This window comes from Mizuhopecten yessoensis, unplaced genomic scaffold (genome assembly GCF_002113885.1).
Source record: "Mizuhopecten yessoensis strain PY_sf001 unplaced genomic scaffold, ASM211388v2 scaffold6683, whole genome shotgun sequence".
Taxonomy (NCBI): Eukaryota; Metazoa; Mollusca; class Bivalvia; order Pectinida; family Pectinidae; genus Mizuhopecten; species Mizuhopecten yessoensis.
In genome coordinates this window covers 193,960-214,350 of record NW_018406672.1, presented here as the reverse complement: position 1 = coordinate 214,350, position 20,391 = coordinate 193,960, and the positions used below count along the sequence as shown (strand labels likewise).

The 20,391-nt window shown below is 36.4% G+C and overlaps 2 protein-coding genes across 2 annotated transcripts; one reads left to right on the top strand and one right to left on the bottom strand.

Annotated features, from left to right (window-relative positions):
• Window positions 1-2,013: 2,013 nt before the first annotated feature.
• Window positions 2,014-14,585, top strand: LOC110452412. Its single transcript, XM_021500913.1, has 3 exons — window positions 2,014-2,512; window positions 12,428-12,589; window positions 13,275-14,585. Exons 1-3 carry the CDS (start codon window positions 2,122-2,124, stop codon window positions 13,493-13,495), a joined length of 774 nt encoding a protein of 257 aa, XP_021356588.1. The 5' UTR covers window positions 2,014-2,121; the 3' UTR covers window positions 13,496-14,585.
• LOC110452413 lies at window positions 3,497-9,015 on the bottom strand. Its single transcript, XM_021500914.1, has 5 exons — window positions 8,859-9,015; window positions 8,580-8,676; window positions 8,094-8,229; window positions 5,142-5,426; window positions 3,497-4,411 (listed from the first exon to the last, which is right to left on the bottom strand). Exons 1-4 carry the CDS (start codon window positions 8,939-8,941, stop codon window positions 5,245-5,247), a joined length of 498 nt encoding a protein of 165 aa, XP_021356589.1. The 5' UTR covers window positions 8,942-9,015; the 3' UTR covers window positions 3,497-4,411; window positions 5,142-5,244.
• Window positions 14,586-20,391: the final 5,806 nt, after the last annotated feature.

The window sequence follows — 20,391 nt, the reverse complement described above, 5'->3', positions numbered from 1 at the left end:
CGCGTTTCTGAGAATAGCGCGTATTATTTGTCCTATATGTACGTGAGGATTGTATTAGGACGAGTAATTCGTTCGATTTGGTATTGACCAATGAGGTTGGAGTATGGAATGCTATGTACATGAATACATTGAGAATATATGGGAATCGTATTTATGTTGGGTGTATAGAAACCCCAGCCAAAAAACACAGAAGCATAGACGTACACCTCCTGCTTCCGTAAGGAGTTCAGGTTGGGTGGCGCGCTTGCTTTTTTTGTAGATAAATACGATTCACAATGAGAGGGAGAGATTGTGGGTTGTGGAGTGAATTTGTCAAAATTGTATGGAAACGTCTTTATCGCATCGAATGCAATTATAATAAATGCCTGTTCTGTCGTTCGATCGGCCGAGTAGCTACCTGCATATAATCATGGTTGTTGTTTGTTTTCACGTCCTCCTAGTAGAGGACACCTAAGAAAACCCACCAATTGAAGGGGAACACGCAATTGTCATCTTTTACGATAAACATCTCATGGGATACATCAGGTGTATTCGTGTTAAATGTTGAGACAATGTTTACACAAAAGGAGTGTGAGGTAATGAAAACCTACAAAATAACGACGGGTTAATAATTTACTGTGGATGGCAAAGCGTTTTCTAAGCGACATATGGAACCTGGAATAATGTCTCGTCATAACATCCCCTTCACTGAAAAAGATGAAAAGGTCTCAAAGTGAAAAATAAAATCATGACATTCGTAGGAACTTGAAAATTGTAGATTCCTATTTATATGTTTCATTGCCCCAGTTGCTTTCTCAAACTCATGTCACAGAATGAGTCCCATCAGGTAGGGCGTAATAATTGTGCATACTGCCTCATTGCATGATCGTAAGAGGCGACTAAATTTGGAATCTTATCTTTTCTCTTCTTTCTAAACAACTTTCTTCTTCCTAAAGTCTCCCTTGACAATGTCTCACGTTTGGCCTTTAGTTGATCGTTCGCCCGTGTGAGGAAGACTTTGATTTCTGTCCCCTGGCCGAGACATACCAGAATCTGTACAAATGGTAGGTTCTACTCCCGCTTAACGCCCAGCAATTTATGAGTTGGACGACTTATTCGCCCGTTGTCAGTATAATGTGACCTGGTGGGGTATCCTGCTGGGTGTCTTCGGCAGAATGTTTCAGTGAGATAGCACTATAAAGCCGGCATCAGTTCCGCGCTAACACAAGGAGACAAACAGGAACATATCGCAGCCTCCCAAAACACACACGCATACACTGCATGCATGTATATTGCACACAGGGTGGGGGTGGGGGGAGGGGGGAGGGATCATAGCTGTTGATATGACGTTAAACAATACTAAACCAAACCAAACCATCACACAACGATTTTTGCGAAGCTTTTCCCAAATCAAATTACATTCCTGTTAGATTTTAGTGAATACTCCCAATTCTGATAAATAGCGTTTCACTGTCATCAAATATGAGGTATCTATCAAAACTGTGTTCTTCAGATATTCAGTAGTTATATATATATATATAGCAAATGTAACTCTACCAGAAATATATTTTATTGCATGCTAAACATCGTAAAAGACGAAAGTGACTGTGATGTCCCTATGGTTTCGTCTGAAGTACCCTTCTCTTACAGTAAAGAGACATAGGAATACTACGGTACCTTATTCTTTATTCTTGCTATATTCGTGTTTCACAATCTCTGTGCGTCAGCCGTTTTTACGAGCTTCTGTCGTCATAAGACATATGTATTGTGATGTATATCTACACAAAAAAATGCACTTGAAATATTTATACTTAAGGATTCCCTGCTGCTTGATTAATAAAGATAAGGACTTGCTATGATTAACGATAATATACATTACGTTGGGACCCCATGACAGCTGAATTGATTTTGTTTAAATACTATCACGTGATGAAAACTCGTCCAGGTGAAATTGATGAAATTGATTTGTTTGTATAATTAGGAATATTGACAATATATTAACATAATCTCCACCACAAGTAGCGAATGCAATGTCTTATCACAGAGTGACACAGAGCTAATTGCACGCTGTGTGAGTTACTTTACTTAACGTAATACCTGCTGTACACGAAACTTTTAAGCAAGATAATCTTGGAGCAATCCATGGTAATGCCTATGAGGTATAAAGTGGTACAATACAGACGTCAACATACTTTAACGTTAGTGATCATGAAGATGTTATTTCATCCGAATTTTGCGGTCGTCTTTTTGTGTGCTTTTTCTTTGTGCAATTCGTCAGATGTGTCAATGTATTTCACCGCAAAGGTTCCTGCATCTGGGAATTTTGAAGGCTCCACGGGAAATGGACTTATGGAAACATTTGCGAATGTCGTAACGTATTCAGGCTGTGGAAGTATCTGTGTTTACAGGGGAACATGCATGTCCTTTATAGCCGATAACACGACAGCGCAGTGCCAAATATTTGATCGGATATTATGGAGACAAGAAACCCCAGCGCCACAGGCAGGAGCGGTGTACTTCCAGAAGGTCTTTTGTGAGTACAGATGCAGACTTTGTTGTTATTCTGGCTTTTTTTTTTTTTTTTTTTTTTTTTTTTTTTTTTTTTGGGTTTTTTTTTTTTTTTTTTTTTTTACTGTCTGTTTTTGAGGTGTGAATGTATTAGGTGCCGTTTCTTCTGTATTACAAAAAATACTCATTCAAACGTCTTTTTGACTGATGTTATCGTAGCAAACGTCGTATCAAATTGTCTGACCGGTCGTTGACGTATATATTCTGTTAAAATGTATTTTATTTCATTTCTATATGTTAGTCTGAGACGTTTGCCCGGTCGGGTTAAGTGTGTTGAAATTATATTAGGGTTTATGAAAAAGGACTGTCATTCTCTTTACCTACTCGTTTTAATAAATTGAAAAGTACCGTACAGGAGCACGCCATTTAATAATTAATAAAATGGGACTTAAACATATTTCTTTGGGTTGAGATCAACACAACACATGTAAACTGTCGAAAGGCAGTATTTGCATACAATGTACGGAACAGAGCTAAAATACATAATGGCAAGATTTCTATTGATCATACCAAAGATAAACACAGATAAATCAGCTTTTTAAAAAAGATATACCGTGATGCAAATCGAATTTAGAGAAGGTCCGTAAAGCACGGGGCCGTATTCGTGAAACCTTTCGCATGCTGAAACTCACATTCTGTGCTCAAGCCCAATTTTTGTTCCAGTAATAAATGTAAAATAATCATTTTGTCAAAGATTTCGAGGAATAGTTGTGTCTTAAAGCTAAACATCATTTGTGTGTCACATTATTTAAGCGAGTAACAGAGTTGGTTTAGCACAGAATCCATGTTTGAGCATGATAACGGTTTCGTGAATAGGGGCCGAGGTGTCGGTAATACAAGTTCAGTCTCACTTCAATGTATGACATTTCATACTTTTTCACGAAGCGTATGACATGTTTAGACGACGTTTACAAAAAAATAACATGAACACGAACATCAATTGTAGGATAGTTTATTGATCACATGACTGTTACTACATTATATTCGCCAGAACAAAACTGACCAATACAAAACGAACAAAACTTTGCATGTTGGTAATTCCACACCACCTAGTGATCAGCTTGATTGAATGTATAACTGACCACGATAACACCTCAGACCATTAGTGGTCATTGCAGAATCAGTTCATTTTGATGAGCGAAAATACCAAGCACATCTTAAATATACGAGGTACCACTAGCTGTCAAGATCTGTGAGAGTTAGTTAGAAACTTCCGAAAAAAATAGCCGCAACCAGCGTGAAACCACTAGTGGTTTTAACTGACCTATATATAATATATTTGGCAAATGTCGGCAAAAACTCGAACATCGCTTACAACGAAAGATCAAGTATCCAAATGTTGGAAACATCTACGGTGGCCAATTACAGGTCGACATAAACACTGATAGAACTGACATGTACCAAATCAACAAACGCAAGACACTTTTTTTCATGAAAATCCTTTCAGTCAAGATGAACTGACTTCAAAGTGACCAAAGCTACATGGTCATGGTCAAATTCCGGCTCCACAACTTCTCAAATCACATAATGGCCAATAGTAAACTGTTAGCAACTGACCAATCAAGCAATTCAACACCATCGAAATATATAAATAGGACCACAGCTGGTCAACACTAGCTAAGATCTAAACTGCTAATTCATGAGGTATCGATATAGTTCTTCATGGGACCACTAGTGACCAAGATCCACAGAGTTTCAATTCAATTCAACAAATATAAGGTACAATCTATGAAGCATTGGTCAAACACCATTCCAATCGGATCGGACCGTGACCCCCCAAAACGAGGCTGTGACGTCAATCATCACACATCTATTCCATCACCGACTGCCATCCACATTTTTCTCTCTAAACGTCGCAACGAATCTGCAATAAAATATATAAATAACAAGCTTAAGATTTCATGTAAACTTTATGCACAATCTATCCATTCCCCACTTTAGAATTTGTTGTCGTGATTTTAGTAGGGACATCAAGGAAAATTAATTATAAAAATGTTCATTAAATTAATTATTCAAAATCAAAACAATATTTTCCACTGTTTTATTATTACTATCTTGAGGAGGAAGGTACATAGCCAGAGAAGGGTAGCCTACCTAGTGAGGGAAGGGTATCTACACGAAGTGAGGGGCATTATACCAACCTGGCAAAGGACCTATTACCTAGAGAAGGATATAGTACCATCCCAACGAGGGATATAGTACCTAGAGAGGGAGAGTACCTACAGAGGAAAAGTATCTACCTATTAATGGACATTATACCTAGTGAGTGACAGTGCTCCTAGAGAGGAATATAGCACCATCCTAGCGAGGGACAAATAACCTAGTGAATGACAGTGTTATTAGCGAGGGATAAAGTACCAAACTAACAAGGAACAGAGTACATAGAGAGGGATATAGCACCATCCTAGCGAGGGACATAATAACTAGTTATTGACAGTGCTCCTAGAGAGGAAATAGCATGACCCTAGCGAGGGACATAGTACCTAGTGAATGACAGTGTTATTAGCGAGGGCTATAGTAGAGAGTACATAGAGAGGGATATAACACCATCAAGCGAGGGATATACACTACCTGTTGAAAGGCAGAGTGCATACCTAGACAGGGTACCAGTAGTTAATCTGACGCTGGATGCACACTGGGAACAATACCATATGCTCCTCCTCAAAATGCTGGACGAACTTCCTCTCCGAGTACAGATTATTCCACGGCAACTCTTTGGTGAGTACCACTGACAACTCTAGTCCAGTAAAACAACATCATGGCGTTGGATCTCTTCGCGAAATTTGCCTTGTCTTTCTTACGAGTACCGGAGGGCTTCCACAAGGATCTCCTTTTAACCTGACACGGGGCAGTACCACAGTGACGACAGAGGGGAAGACCTGTACAAACAAATATTTATAATAGGTCAAAGGTAGGGTCAACGCCTATGGATATTTAACATTAACTCCAAAAAGGTATGGGTATAGGAAGCTTAAAACATTTCCTTCTAGAGCATTTAAATGACACAATTACAATAAAATTATATCATCATCGTGTGCAACGTATTACAATTGTTATTTTGATACCGAGTATTATACTATTTCAAGAAAAAAAAAGTTCTTTTTATTGAAGATTAAAGCAGAAAAGTATGTGAAATTTCATTAATAATGAGAAAATTTCAAATTTTGACACGTTAATTTATATAGTTTTAAAACGATTCTATTTTTCATACTTGCTCAAAAGTTGGCTACCAATAATTTCTTTCAACATCAAAAATTCAAAAAAAATGACAACCGGTATTTGTCATATAACACTTTTGATTCAAAAAAGGTAAACATAGCTTTCTTTTCACTTTTCCTTAGCTTGTGTTTCTTCATAGCCAAGAAGGTCCTTGGATCTTGATATTTGGCAAGTAAGTTGTTAATGTGAATGAATTTAGGTTTTGTAAACGTTGATGACCTTTGACCTTCGTTCAAGGTCACAAAAAATTAAATGTGAGAAAGTATTATATTTCTACGGGGATTCATATCAGGATATCATTCCTTGCTTTATTTGTTTAGAGTAAACGACATAAAATAATGTAATATTCCTTCATATTTTGTTTAATGAAGGGACAATAGGCAAATAATAACTAGAACTGTAAACAAAAGGCTAATTAATGTCCCGCTCCTATATAAACAAGAACTGTAAGTTATTTGGCTAACTAAGGTAAAGCCCACCAATAATTATTAAAGTATATATGTCAATGACATACTTCCTGTACTCCCTCCCCATGTCAAAACATACTTGCATACAAATCTTACTAGCTCAGATGAACCAATTTTGCTGAAATCTTCCTAGTAGTTAAGAAAGAGTTGTCAAGACAAATATTTTTTAAAAACCGGCCATAACTCCTTAACAAAGGTCGAAATGAAAACATGCTACCCTGATGCACGACATCATGGGGTAATTACCATATCTGTAAACTTTCATTGAAATCAGCCCAGTAGTTCATGAGGCTGACAAAGTTTCTTTTAACAAAGGGCCATAACCCTTTTTTTAAGTATCATTATAAAAATATACTACTTAGATGCATAATGTCAGGGGGCAGTTACCATATCTGTAAACTTACGTTGAAATTAACCCCATAGTTTTGGAGAAATTGTCTGGACAATTATTTTTCAACAAAGGGCCATAACTTTGTAAAACAAAGAGTCATTTCTCCGTAACAAAAGGCCAGATTGAAAAAAATAATACCTGGATGCACAACATCAGGTGGTAGTAATCATATCGGAAAACTTTCGTTGAAATTGACTCCTTGGTTTTGGAGGAGTCGTCCGGACAAGGATTTTTCAACAAAGGGTCATAACTTTGTAAAACAAAGGGTCAGAATGAAAAAAAATAATTCTACGGACAGACTGACGGACCGAAAGGCTGATCCCAGTATATCCCCCAAAAATTTCGTGTGGGGAGGGGGAGTGTGGGGGGGNTATTTTATGGTTTTTATAAAGTTGCATATCTTTGTCTATAACACAATTTTAGCCTTAAGTAGTTCTCCAGAAAAAAAGATTACTTTGGCAGAATACATATTAATGAGTTCTAAATACAATAAAGTGTTTTGGTATGATACAAAAACAGAAAAATGTATCGGTAATTTACCATAATAAACATTGATAATAAAATCTCCATAATTAGGTGAAATTCGGCATGTTTGGCATGCTAAAAAAGTACTCTACCTGTCCTGATATTACATAAACATTATTATGTAAACAGAATATATATATAGGTGTTTTTTTTTTAAAGGAATCTTAAAATATAGACCACCATTGTAACTATAGGCAAGTTGATAATGTTGGTTATGTTATAAAGTGAACATTTTGCATGGGTTTTTTTCTGTCTAAAAATATCACTACGCTTACTTCATGGATACCAATACGACATATTTAGTATAAAAATAACAGTAATTGTATACACTGTACACGTCATAATGCATTTTAAAAATAATATTCGCCTGTGTCATTTATCCGTTATTTTATTAGGATACCCCCTCACTCAACGTTGTGTTATGCAAGGAGGTCCGTTACGGTTTCGGTTTACGGTAATTATGAATATTTATGTATCTACATATGGCAAAAGTATAAAAGAAATCAAAGCGGGGGCCAAATGTTGACTCCGCCTTTCCTAACTCAAAGGTTTAGGTCTTCGACACACAAAACATTACTTTCTATACATCCTTAGATTTTATTAGAAAGGAATCGGGGAATGACAGTTAGCTTTATGAAGGGTTCCAGACACGCAAAATCTGATCGATTATAAAGGCTTAAAGAAAGTAGTACCCGTACTTAAAAAAAAACCAATCTGAAATATTTAATCAAAATATTGCTCTGAGAACACAGGTATGCAAAATACTGAAATGGTTTCCAAGCTAGAAATCGTGTAGCACCTGCAAGGTAGCGAGTAAAGGTAATTTTTACAACACTTGGTTCATACAAAAGGGTACGTAAATTTTCGAAAATTACTTGATTACAGGGTAAACAGAATTTAGACTACTGCTTTATTCAATATTTTAACCTTCGCTGGTTACTTACGAGCTCTCCATTCTTGGAACATTGACACGGCGGCTGACCATTTCTCTTTGATGACTTTTCCGACCGACGGCGCATGGCCCAACAGCAGGGTAGGGAGCACACACAGCAGATTAAAGATTACCTTATATCCAATTCGCTAAAATAAATCAAATTATTATTATTTTCAGGGAATTGTACAATAATACAAACGTTTAATGTTCTAGTCCCGCATATTCCTAAGGTAACGACACCGGAGAAGAAAACAGTTTTTGCGCTTACTGAACGCAATTAAAGCATAGCCGCCGGCGGCTGATAAAAATTATGAAATACACACAGCTAAATCATACGAAACGAAATGCACACGCGTAAAACATAACAGATAAAATAACTGTGTGGGAAGAATCAGATAAGCATTATCACAAACATAATCTCACTTGATTATTAGTAAAAAAACACACAGTTAACGTTTCATAACAGTCATTAAGATTAAACAAATGTAATCCTTACCCATGTCAGATCGGTAACCGTTGGACAGACTTTCTCAATTTCACTTGCGGTGAAATAATAAAACAATCTTTTGGCATATCCTTGCTCGGGCTCCACGCTACAGAGTTAAAATTATACAAGTAAGAGCAAATATTTCTAAACATTAAATGGCAACACAATCGTTAACTAGAAAAGGTTATTGACATTAATTTGAGCTAGGCGAGATCTTTGCGTAATGTCAAGTCAAAGAATACATTTAACATATAAGATCCAATCTCACCATGGCTGGTCCAAACTTACCAAGTAAGGTCCCGATATACAGCAGGCCCTTGGTGCATGGCGCATATCATTACCACAAATATCAGGAATAGCCTGACATTCATTGTTGTAATCGAAGACTTAAACAAAAGAAGTAAATATCAGGGGAGAGACTGATCATCTCCGCTTTCGCCCATTGCTAAGCAGCTTAGCAACAAGTGTGTGACGTCACAAGTGGGTATCTCTATTTTGCCGATCATGACGTCACGTTATTGTCTTTTATCTAATAAGTGCAAGCGGTTACACGTTGGTTACAATTTGTATGGTACCAAAATGTCTTCTGTTATGAGTCGAACCCAGGACTAGCGGCAGTGAGTTATTCTAGGAGGAGTCGAACTCGGGACTAATAGCGACAGGACATATTTACTTTAGAATTCCAATAAAATTCGAACACATGGCAAGCGACACTTGGGCCCGTATTCATGAAACCGTTCTCTTCCTCAAGCCTGGATTATATGCTCAAACCAGTTTTCCTGTAACCCACCTAAATCATGAGATCAAAAAGTCAAATTAAACATTGGAAACAATATACGACCTTCATTTTTTTCCAAATCTTTGACTTTTTTTCCATTAATTTACAACTGGAACAAGAAATTAGGCTTGAGCACAAAATCCATGCTCAAATACATAAATTCATAAATACGGGCCCACTGTATATTTCTGGCAGAAATTGAAGACAACTAAAATAGAGTACGTGTACTTCTGCGATGTAGCCGGGATCAAATATGTGTTTCCTTAAATACTGTTCTATTAGGAGTTGAAATCTGGACTAACGACACAGGTCTTTTGTCTTTACACACAACAAGGCCTGATAATATTTTCTAGGAAGCATATAAATCCTTACTTTGACTATTTCTTCAATATGATTGTGTCATGTATGGGACGTTATGTGTCAGACAGACAGACGGACGGACGGAGGAACAGAGAGAGGTACAAAAATGTAACATTATATGTTCAGCACTGACGAGTGATTAACAATCCAAACGGCTTCTTTTAAAGATCCATTAGATTTGATGATATTTGGCGCTTACGGAGATGGATAAAAAATACTCAAGTTTGTTAAACAGCCCGCTTTGGTGTAAAACAAGTTGAAAATTAAGATCGATGCCTTCTTAACTTTTGTTTGGTTTTGTTGGATTTAGCGTGGAAGTAAAAGCTAAAACCATTTAGCCGTGCTTCAATACGTGTAATGCATGCCTGTGTAAGTGTATGTATGCTGAAGAGTGGTTTGTTGGTGTAATTGCCTCCTCGTGATAGCGCTGATCGCATTCCGTCTTCAGTGAGGTATTGCCAAGCAAAGCGATACAGATTAATATGGTTGTTTGGAAGTACAGAGGAAATTTAAAGATTGCAAACATTGCAGTTGACGCAGAAGATATAAATTGGTCATTTTTGTGTTCCCATGTAGGAGGCGCAAAGGCAAAGTGGTTAACAACAGTTATATATTTCCTCAATCTCCTAATTGCATGAGTGGACATCTTTTTAAATTATACATGGCCAAGAGTAATGATAATTGGCTTGTACAATTCTAATATTTGCCGTTGACACATTTTACAAGTCCTAGGCTTACAAGTGTTAAGCTATGTTAATGACTTCTGATGAAGATCCATGAGGTCTGCATGAATAATATTTGGTCTAGAGCACGCTGATTATGTTTTTCTTGGAGAGTTACTTTCATAAATTTTCCCACGTAGAAAGGGTTATGTGAAAAAATTACAATCTTCTAAATGTCCTCACAGCCTAGAGTGGTTATATTTGGCATGTAGCTTGTCAAGTTTGTCAATTAAATCGACTGTGCCACTTTGAAGGCTGCATGAGAAAATAAATTAATATGCTCCTTTAAGATCAATAATGTGTCAGGTAATGATGTTGAACTTTTACTGTACTGCACTGTGAAGATTGCCGCAGGAAGTTTGACCTTGGCTGACTATAAACGTCACATATGTTGATACGTGTCTGTCAACCAAAATTAATAACAGGCGAGTGATACAGAGCCTTGTGCCTCTTGTTCTCGTCATAAACAAAACGTTCAGATTTTTGTACGAAGTAAAGCAACAAATTAATTCGTTCTGTACACTACACTGCACTTTACTACCGAAACTGCCGCCAACGATTTAAGGTTGCTTTAAGGACACACTTGGGGAGATCGGATGAACATCAAAGTTATGTATATCAATGACTTAATTCCCGTATGAATGACGAGTATCAAAGCATCTAGTTCAATTAAAAGGACGTATGATATTCATTCAATGTTTGGGTAATTACTGCGCATGTATTTGACCATATTAATAGGGAAAACAGCTGAAGGATATTACCTGGATCCGGATTTGGTGAATATAAAATAATTCCGAACCTCTTCGGCATTTTATGATAATAAATAATAACACTTATCGATCCTATCGTGAAAAGAGTATGGCCCGACACGTTTGTTACCAGTATTATACTTTGACCTCGTCCTCTATCCTGACAGGGGGGTAGACTGGAGCCATGCTCTTCTTTACTTTTTATTTGGAATTGGAAATTACGTAAGCAAAACGACAACGTGATCCGACTTCTATTTTATCGTTTGTTTATTTGGAATTTGATATCTTAGGAACCGCTAAGGTCGTGAGAGATGATTGAGCACGGTGACGCTTAAGATCAATTTTAAAGCACCAACGCACTAAGATATCATTATCAGACATGAAAACGGTAAAATGGCGTTATTAGGGCTTACAGAATTCCGACAACGTGAATACCAGATGTGCATTGATAGACAACACAGACAAGAGAAACCAGTCACGAGAGGCAATACAGTTTAACGTTTTGACTGGACCGCATTGTTGTTATCCATTGATCAAATCGACACATTAAAACAGGAATGGGTTTCGGACATTTTATCACCACTTCACGCTATAGAATATAGTATCGTAACGTCATCATGTCCGGCATTGATGAAGGTTTAAATTGAAGGGGAGCAAACTGAGCATTGATATACGAAATAATGCTGATAAGTGTTTTGCAACCAATATCAAATACATATAATGTAGGCATATGAAAAAAACGAAATTATATATGCTGTTTATGTCATACAATGCATTAACGGATATTGTTCACGCGGGCCAGAACCCTCGTGAAATATATTCATACCCGTAATGCACTCGTGCAATCCGAGATGTTAGATGTACGTGAGGCATTACGTATACATATGTATGCTTTTTACTGGTATTGTTTTCTTTTATCGCGGGCCACGGTGGCCAAGTGATTAAGGCGTCTGACATTCTACAACCACTAGCTGGGCCCCAACCACTGGAATACGGGTTCGAGACCTACGTTGGGCAGTCGCCAGATACAGGCCGTAGGTCGGTGGTTATTCCCCGGGAACTCCGGCTTTCCTCCACCACCAACATATGTCTTTTATCGATGCATTAGTATGTATATGTATGTGGCTAAAACCGACAGGATTTGATTTCTTTAACACTAATGCGCAAATAAATATATTTTTTATATCACCAATATTGCTTATTACTAAAATAACGATATGCTAACAAAATTGCCGTTGTTTTTTCCAGTTACGTGTCCCAGTAACTACATATACTACCTTGGCTATTGTATCAAGGAGTACACCACCCTGGTAACATGGATGATGGCACACGAACAGTGTCAGAAGGATGGAGGGCTGCTCTTCCACTTCTCCACAGTCGATCGACATAACTATTACAAAACGATAATGAGTAAGTATATAGACGGCATATAACATCAACATCTGAGGTAGTCCATGTATACGGATTTCTTGTATTTTCGTATATTGTCTGTATTGTGATTGGCTCAAGCACTGTCACATGGTAGTTTAGAAACAACCGTATTGGTCTAAGTTACATTCATACGACATTTTAGATATAAACTTAGTGCTTATATTGTTTTCGTTTCGACGTACGGCTTATGCAATATCCTTTAAATTCTCACTTTAAGTTTATTTCAGTAAATTATATTTATTTTGATTTTAAGTTCTGCATTCATGAGCACAAGTGTCAAAATTTTCTTCAATGACAGTAACACTTTTTACATCAATGGCCTCTCCTACTTTATATAATTCCGAAAACCAACAAACCGATATTGTTCGTGTACGCTCAGGATCATTATTCGTGTAGTACATGCAGGGTGCAAGCTCGGCAACATCGGTATGTTGAGCAATCGAACCAAACTGCGTGGTCTTTCCGCAAGTAGATCGTGTATAGACAATCAAAACAATCTACTAACCCCTCCGCACCTCTTCCTCCTCCTCCTCCTCCTCCTCCTCCTCCTCCTCCCTCTCCCCTCCCCCTCCCCCTCCACAACTCAAAATCGAATCGTTTGCAAAGGGTATTAAGATTGGAAATTAATCAACTTTTAATCTCTATTTTTGTTTGTGCCTTTTAGACACGAACAACGTATACCACATCGGAGGGTTCAAACAGGGCGGGAACTGGATCTGGACCACTGGAGATCTCCTGTCCGGAGGTTTTAGCAACATGGTATCGACCGTCAGTCCGGGCCTCTGTCTCACCGTGGACGCCACCGGATCATGGCAATGGGACGCTATTGACTGTAACGTGGACTTACACAAATATCTCTGTGAGATCAGCGTGTTCACTCCGTGACCTCGGGACAAATTCTTTAATAATGTCATTTGTAATATTTAAGGATCCCCAAAGCACTGCCAAATACTTTAACTAAGTATTGTAGATTATTTTCCCCGATATTACTATAGATTTGATTAATCATTTCTGAAGAGAACACAATACATTTCGGTTTGGTTTTATAGGGTATTTAAAGACGTGCCTCCATTTGTGTTATGTATGTGTGCATCTGCGTATGTGTGCTGGAGGCAGGCTATGTCGGTGTATTTGCCTCCCTGCCATAGCACGGATCTGATGCCGACTTTATAGTGCTAGCTCACTGAAATACCACACCGAAGGCACCCAGCACGGCGTTCCACCCGGCCACATTTTATTAACAACGAGTAAACCAGGTGTTGCCATTACATAAATGCTTAACGTTAAGCAGGGAATAACACCTACCATTTTAAGGCCTTTGGTATGTCCCGGCATTAGGAGAGAACCCATTCCTTCCTCGCCTATTCAAATGTTCAATATTAAAGCCAAAAAGTGATGGATTGCCAAACGAAGCGCTAGGAATTAAGGGAAGCTAGAAGTAGAGAGAAATGTAAAGGTCCAAATTATTACAATATGTGTAGCTGAAATTCTGTTCGTCGCTTTCGTTTCCCAAAGTAGAGAGTACAAACGCATATCTCCAATTCTGTGGGGGTTTCCACATTGGTCCCATTTTACGATCATGATGTTGGTGAAAACAGATGTATTCTTTTCTCAATCCTGCATGATCTTACTGGATTTTTATTAGAACTAATAAAGGTTAAATAAACAAAATATAATCAATAACATTTTTTTTATAGTGTAGACAGTCAGCGGGGCTAGACCGGGGTTCGAACACTGGACTGTCATCCTATCGCTCTCACCGATTGAGCTACTTGTTCAAAGGAACTGTTCTGGTCGAACTGTGCTAAAGTTATATACAAGCGGAAGTTGAGGGGAAATAACTGTACATAGGAAAACACAGAACAGTGGGACAGGGGTCCTTAATACAGTCTTCATTTTCTTTGAAGTCAATGCATGTATTTTGTAAGAGTCATTGTAATTATTGTATTAGACTACAAAACATACTTGTTTATGATATTTACTTTTATAGTTTACTACATCATCTCTTCGATTTGTGGTAATTACTATTGTATTATACTATATAATCTCTTTGATTTGTGGTAATGAGTATTCTATTATACTATACAATCTCTTTGATTTGTGGTACAGACTTTTATATTATACTGCATAATCTCTTTGATTTGTGGTAATTAGTATTCAATTATACTATATAATCTCTTTGATTTGTGGTAATTACTATTCTATTATGCTATATAATCTCTTTGATTTGTGGTAATGACTATTATATTATACTATATAATCTCTTTGATTTGTGGTAATGAGTATTATATTATACTATATAATCTCATTGATTTGTGGTAATGAGTATTCTATTATACTATATAATCTCTTTGATTTGTGGTAATGAGTATTATATTATGCTATATAATCTCTTTGATTTGTGGTAATGAGTATTATATTATACTATATAATCTCTTTGATTTGTGGTAATGAGTATTCTATTATACTATATAATCTCTTTGATTTGTGGTAATGAGTATTATATTATACTATATAATCTCTTTGATTTGTGGTAATGAGTATTATATTATACTGCATAATCTCTTTGATTTGTGGTAATTACTATTCTATTATACTATATAATCTCTTTGATTTGTGGTAATGAGTATTCTATTATACTATATAATCTCTTTGATTTGTGGTAATGAGTATTCTATTATACTATATAATCTCTTTGATTTGTGGTAATGAGTATTATATTATACTGCATAATCTCTTTGATTTGTGGTAATTACTATTCTATTATACTATATAATCTCTTTGATTTGTGGTAATGAGTATTCTATTATACTATATAATCTCTTTGATTTGTGGTAATGAGTAATATATTATACTGCATAATCTCTTTGATTTGTGGTAATTACTATTCTATTATACTATATAATCTCTTTGATTTGTGGTAATGAGTCTTATATTATACTTCATAATCTCCTCTATTTGTGGTAATGATAATTATATTATACTATATAATCTCTTTAATTTGTGGTATTGACTATCATATTATACTATATAATCTCTTTAATTTGTGTTAATGACTATTATAGTATACTATATGATCTCTTTAATTTGTGGTAATGACTATCATATTATACTACAAAATCCTCTCGATGTGTGATAATGACTTAATTAGGCCCGAGGTCTGACACGTGATGTGTCGGGTCAGAGGTTGATAAGGAATGTAATATCAAATTTGTTACATTATAACCTTTTCATCATATTTCATTGCCACTGTATTTGTTTAATATATACTGTAGCATAAAATGAAAGACAAAAAAAAATGTGGTTTTAGAAATGTGTCATGCTAAACAAACTTAACTTGCTCGGGCAATTAGCATCTATAAAGTTTAGCCTAAATAGAAGTTTATGGACCCAGAATACTTCTGCAATTTGCCGTGCTTATATCTTTTCATAATCTGTATAAGGACTGTTATACATGTATCTAGAATGATTGTACTGTTGAAACATGAAATGTCACTTTTCATTAAAAAAACAATTGAATGCACTTCTGATTAAAAAATGTGCTTGAGTAACCCTTTTTTTATTTCATCAAAATTTAAAAGTAACTACAGAAAAGTTCAACTCCCTTAGCATCCTAAAGTTGTTTTGAAAGGGTTGGAAACACTATAAGCATAAAAATTAGTGCAAGTCCACAACATCGTTTTCCCCCATTTCACGGTTATAGTCAGCGATCATACAATGTACATATTTCAATACATTTTACATTGTATAATGCGACAAAAAGTCGCTCCATTGAGGTTTAAAGGGAGATGACCGCAATAGTTTACTAGAATTTAAATGAAATGATAACTATATTAGAAAAAATAAAATTAGCCAATAGTTGCAAGCGTGTATACTATAACAGGGGACACAACTCGCATACAATATAGAAGACGGTGGTACAATGTGAAATGATGTGAAACTGTGGCGTTAATAAATGTATCTTTATATTGAAGTACGCGTATTACTTTTCTGTCCTGTGTGGAGAACTTTCGACATATTTATGTACATGTAAACATTTCTAAATGTTAAATGTTATTTCCTTTGTGTCCTATATCAAAGGACGAAACGATTGTTAGCAATGATTTGACGTATACAACACATCACATCTGTACAACAGTGTCACAAGTGGAAAGTTGAAACTTCAAATTGACGCGGAAAGATAACATAACAGAAAATGAGGAGAAAGCAATTGACCCCAAAAATGCCGAAAACCACGAAAAGATATCGTGTATCTTTACAAAAAGTGAAAGCTACCTCGGGGCAGGGACGTATAGTGAAGATATACTGTCCCTGCTCGGGGTAAGCTATTCCTGGACCACAAGAGGCCCTCGTCTGACACTTAGAGCCTCAATATATCACTGCTGGCTAGATCACATAGTAAATATAGGTTATTGCTGATTTTTTTCTTTATTATCATGTAACATATACTCACCATAATCTCATATCTCAATTATTGCTTTTATTCTTGTTTAACAAAAAGTCTGATGTAAGTCTTAATTATTCTGCAAAAGAGACCCTTTAAAAGTGTTCTATCTTCTCAACTCTTCAAAGATGCATGATGAAGGCATGGCTTGATCAAAAGAACCTGCGCATATCTTAACCATCTGCCTTAAAAAAGAAAGATGATCACTGATACAGCAAAACGACATCTTTCTTACTGAATTGGAATATAAGGTACCAATTTCACTATTGCCCATACTGCAGTATTTACATTGTTCGATACCAACTGACACTATCGCAGAACAATAGTTACTTTTGTTAAGAGTATGAAGGCCACGTCGCTTATAAAGCTGCATCATGGTATAGGGCATGCTCATGTTTCAAACACTCATGCTAATTATAAAAAACAAAAACACCGAGAGTTACTGCCCTTAGCCTGCGCTTAGTCGCGTTATGCATGGAATGTGTTTGGTACAGTCACGCTTATTATCATGAAACGTCCACACGGTTATTAAAATAATACAAAACCCCATCGTTTGTGATAATCATCGTGACAATTTGACATTGCCATTTACATTTTTGTAAGAAAAACAACATGTCTTGTCGCAATAACTGTCTGTGTAAGTGGTGTGTTAACTGTAATGCGACCTAAATCTGAATTATAGAAAAAATTGACGCTTGCTAATAATAAATGCCATATCCTACAGTGTATATATTGCCAATTTTCCACGTTGTAAATATATTTAATCGCATACATAATGCCTATCCTCAATTTTACAAAGATATTTGAATAGAAAATTATAATTACATACACACTGTTCATAGTTGTGTATGTCCTGTACAGGATAATACTTCCATGTAAATGTACATAATGTCAGTCTAGAATGTTTTTTCACAAATCCTGTATAGTGTCATATCCATATTATTCGATAGGATTATAATCTATGTCATTGTTATCATTGTAAACATGTTGTAATTGTATGCCTATGAGCCGTAGGGCGTAAAGCTACATGAGCAGAGATATACACAGCAGTTTGAAGAAAGCGATCCCAGTATATGCGGCAATATCAAAGTCAGAAGTCAATATTAAATATAAATTTTGCAAAGCATCTGTCCGAACTTTTCACCTCTATAACTAAAGAATATAAATATCTTGATAACCTGATAAAAACAGCAGGTAAATGTACACCGTCTGTGAAGGAACTGTCCAACATGTCCTGATTTTCTACATGTTCATGTCTATGCATATGTTTTTCACTGTGTTTCGTCTATTTTGCATTCAAACTACTTTGTAGTTACAAATGAGCAAATAAAATTTTGAATTTGAATTTGAATTTGTATCATTATTTCATTTCGGTATAATACAAATGTTTATTTTGTTTTTCGTATGACAACATGATTCTGTGCCTTCCCTTTAATTCCCTGATTATTCAGGTTTCCTACCTACCACAAAGATGATAAATATATAGTGTCAATTGGGAAAACAGGGAGTAGGTTGGGTGGGGTGGTATTTGAAGTAACACTACCTACATGTATATAGTAAGTGGATATTACGAGAACTCCGACTACTATAGGACAACATGCCCGGAAGGTCAGTTCGTATTAATAATGTTTACCTGTAAGTCTGTTAACAACCGAACAAACAACCACTCTAGACCGTTATCAGCAAAGGATTGTAGAGGACATTTTTGACAATCAGCCAGCGACTATACAATATCCTAAATCGAAAAGGTCATTGCATATGTAACGCATTCTTCTTGTTTTTATCTTAAGAGGTACGGTCTAGCAGTCTTATTATATCAATCTTGTGTGAAGTCAAATCACTTCTAAACGCATAAATACACTAATAATTCATTTGACAAAGAACTGGTATTCTCAGGGAGTAGGTTGGGTGTGGTGGCATTTGAAATAATTGTACTATGTTCATGAAGACAGTCAATGGATGTTGCAATGTACGAGTACTCCGACGACTAAGGACCACAGGGACCTGCGGATTTGTTACAGCTATATTTGGACCCAAACTAAGGTGTTCAGAGTAATTTTACTTATATTAGGGGTTTAGATCGACTTTCGGTGAAAATGACACCCCAATGATATGATCATTGTGGGTTGCATTGTTATATAATCGGACCCCCAATAATAAGAATTAGGAAGGATGTTGATCTATCGTTTTCATATATTTCGGTAAAATTGGTTCATTATAATTTATGTTTAACTTCTAAAAATTGTTTAGATAGATAACATGGTGGCCATATTTGATTTCAAATCGTCCCCCCAAATAACAATTATAATTGGTAAGAACCACAGCACCAAGGTACATGTTTGTAGCTACCGAGTGTGAATAGCCACTGCCAGTCGGCGTGGCTATCGCCATATGAAAACTTTCCGGGGTCCGCCATCTATCCCGAGTTTCAATTTACCGAGTTAAAGAATCTATACGTGTGTTAATTACTAAATTTCGTTGTTCGTTCTTTTTAATTATAGTTTATATATTTCTTTGTTACCAATACGTTTGCGAGTAGGATATGTTTGATCTATAGTTTTGAACAATGTTGACTATTTAGGTTAACCGTCTCCCGTAAAGCAGGTCTAGTCTGGTCAGGACCTTGTATATTGTTCCCCGGTACTAATCCTGCCTGTTCTGGCCTTATATAGAGTACACGTATAAATTCTACACAATATCGTCCTTTCTAGACTGAGCAGGGGGCGTTTTTTGGTACCGTCTTTTATGTAATTTACATAATATTACATAATGCTAAATTTGCTTATCGATTCCGCTACACGGTCTATTTTAGTTTATCAGTGGTTTATCAGTACTTCACAAGAATAGCTATCTTGTATTTTTTCCTGGGTTCATTGTCCTTACCACAGTTAACTGGCCACATGACGGCAGATACGAAGGGAAACACAATGGAAAAGACAGAATGGACAGGACGAATATAAAGAAAGAAGCTGGACCGGTTGCATTGATGACACCTTCGGATTTTTGGGTGTCTTTTTATGGATGACAGAATGAAATCACAGAGTCTGCAAAGTTACTATTCCGTCTTTGCGTATTGCAGAGTTATCTTCTCTTGGGAGGAGGTATTGATTGTTACGTCATTGGTTTGTGTGAGAAAATTACGTCGTTTTCTCAAAAATTGATGACGTTACTCTCACAAACACACAAACAAGTGACGTAACAATCAATACCCGCTCACAAGAGAAGATAACTCTGCAATATGCAAAGTTCCTATAGAAAGTTTCTGTATGTTCAACACATGTATGCATCATGTACTGGTTGTACGCTATGCATAAAAAAAGAGGACGGTAGCCAGCAT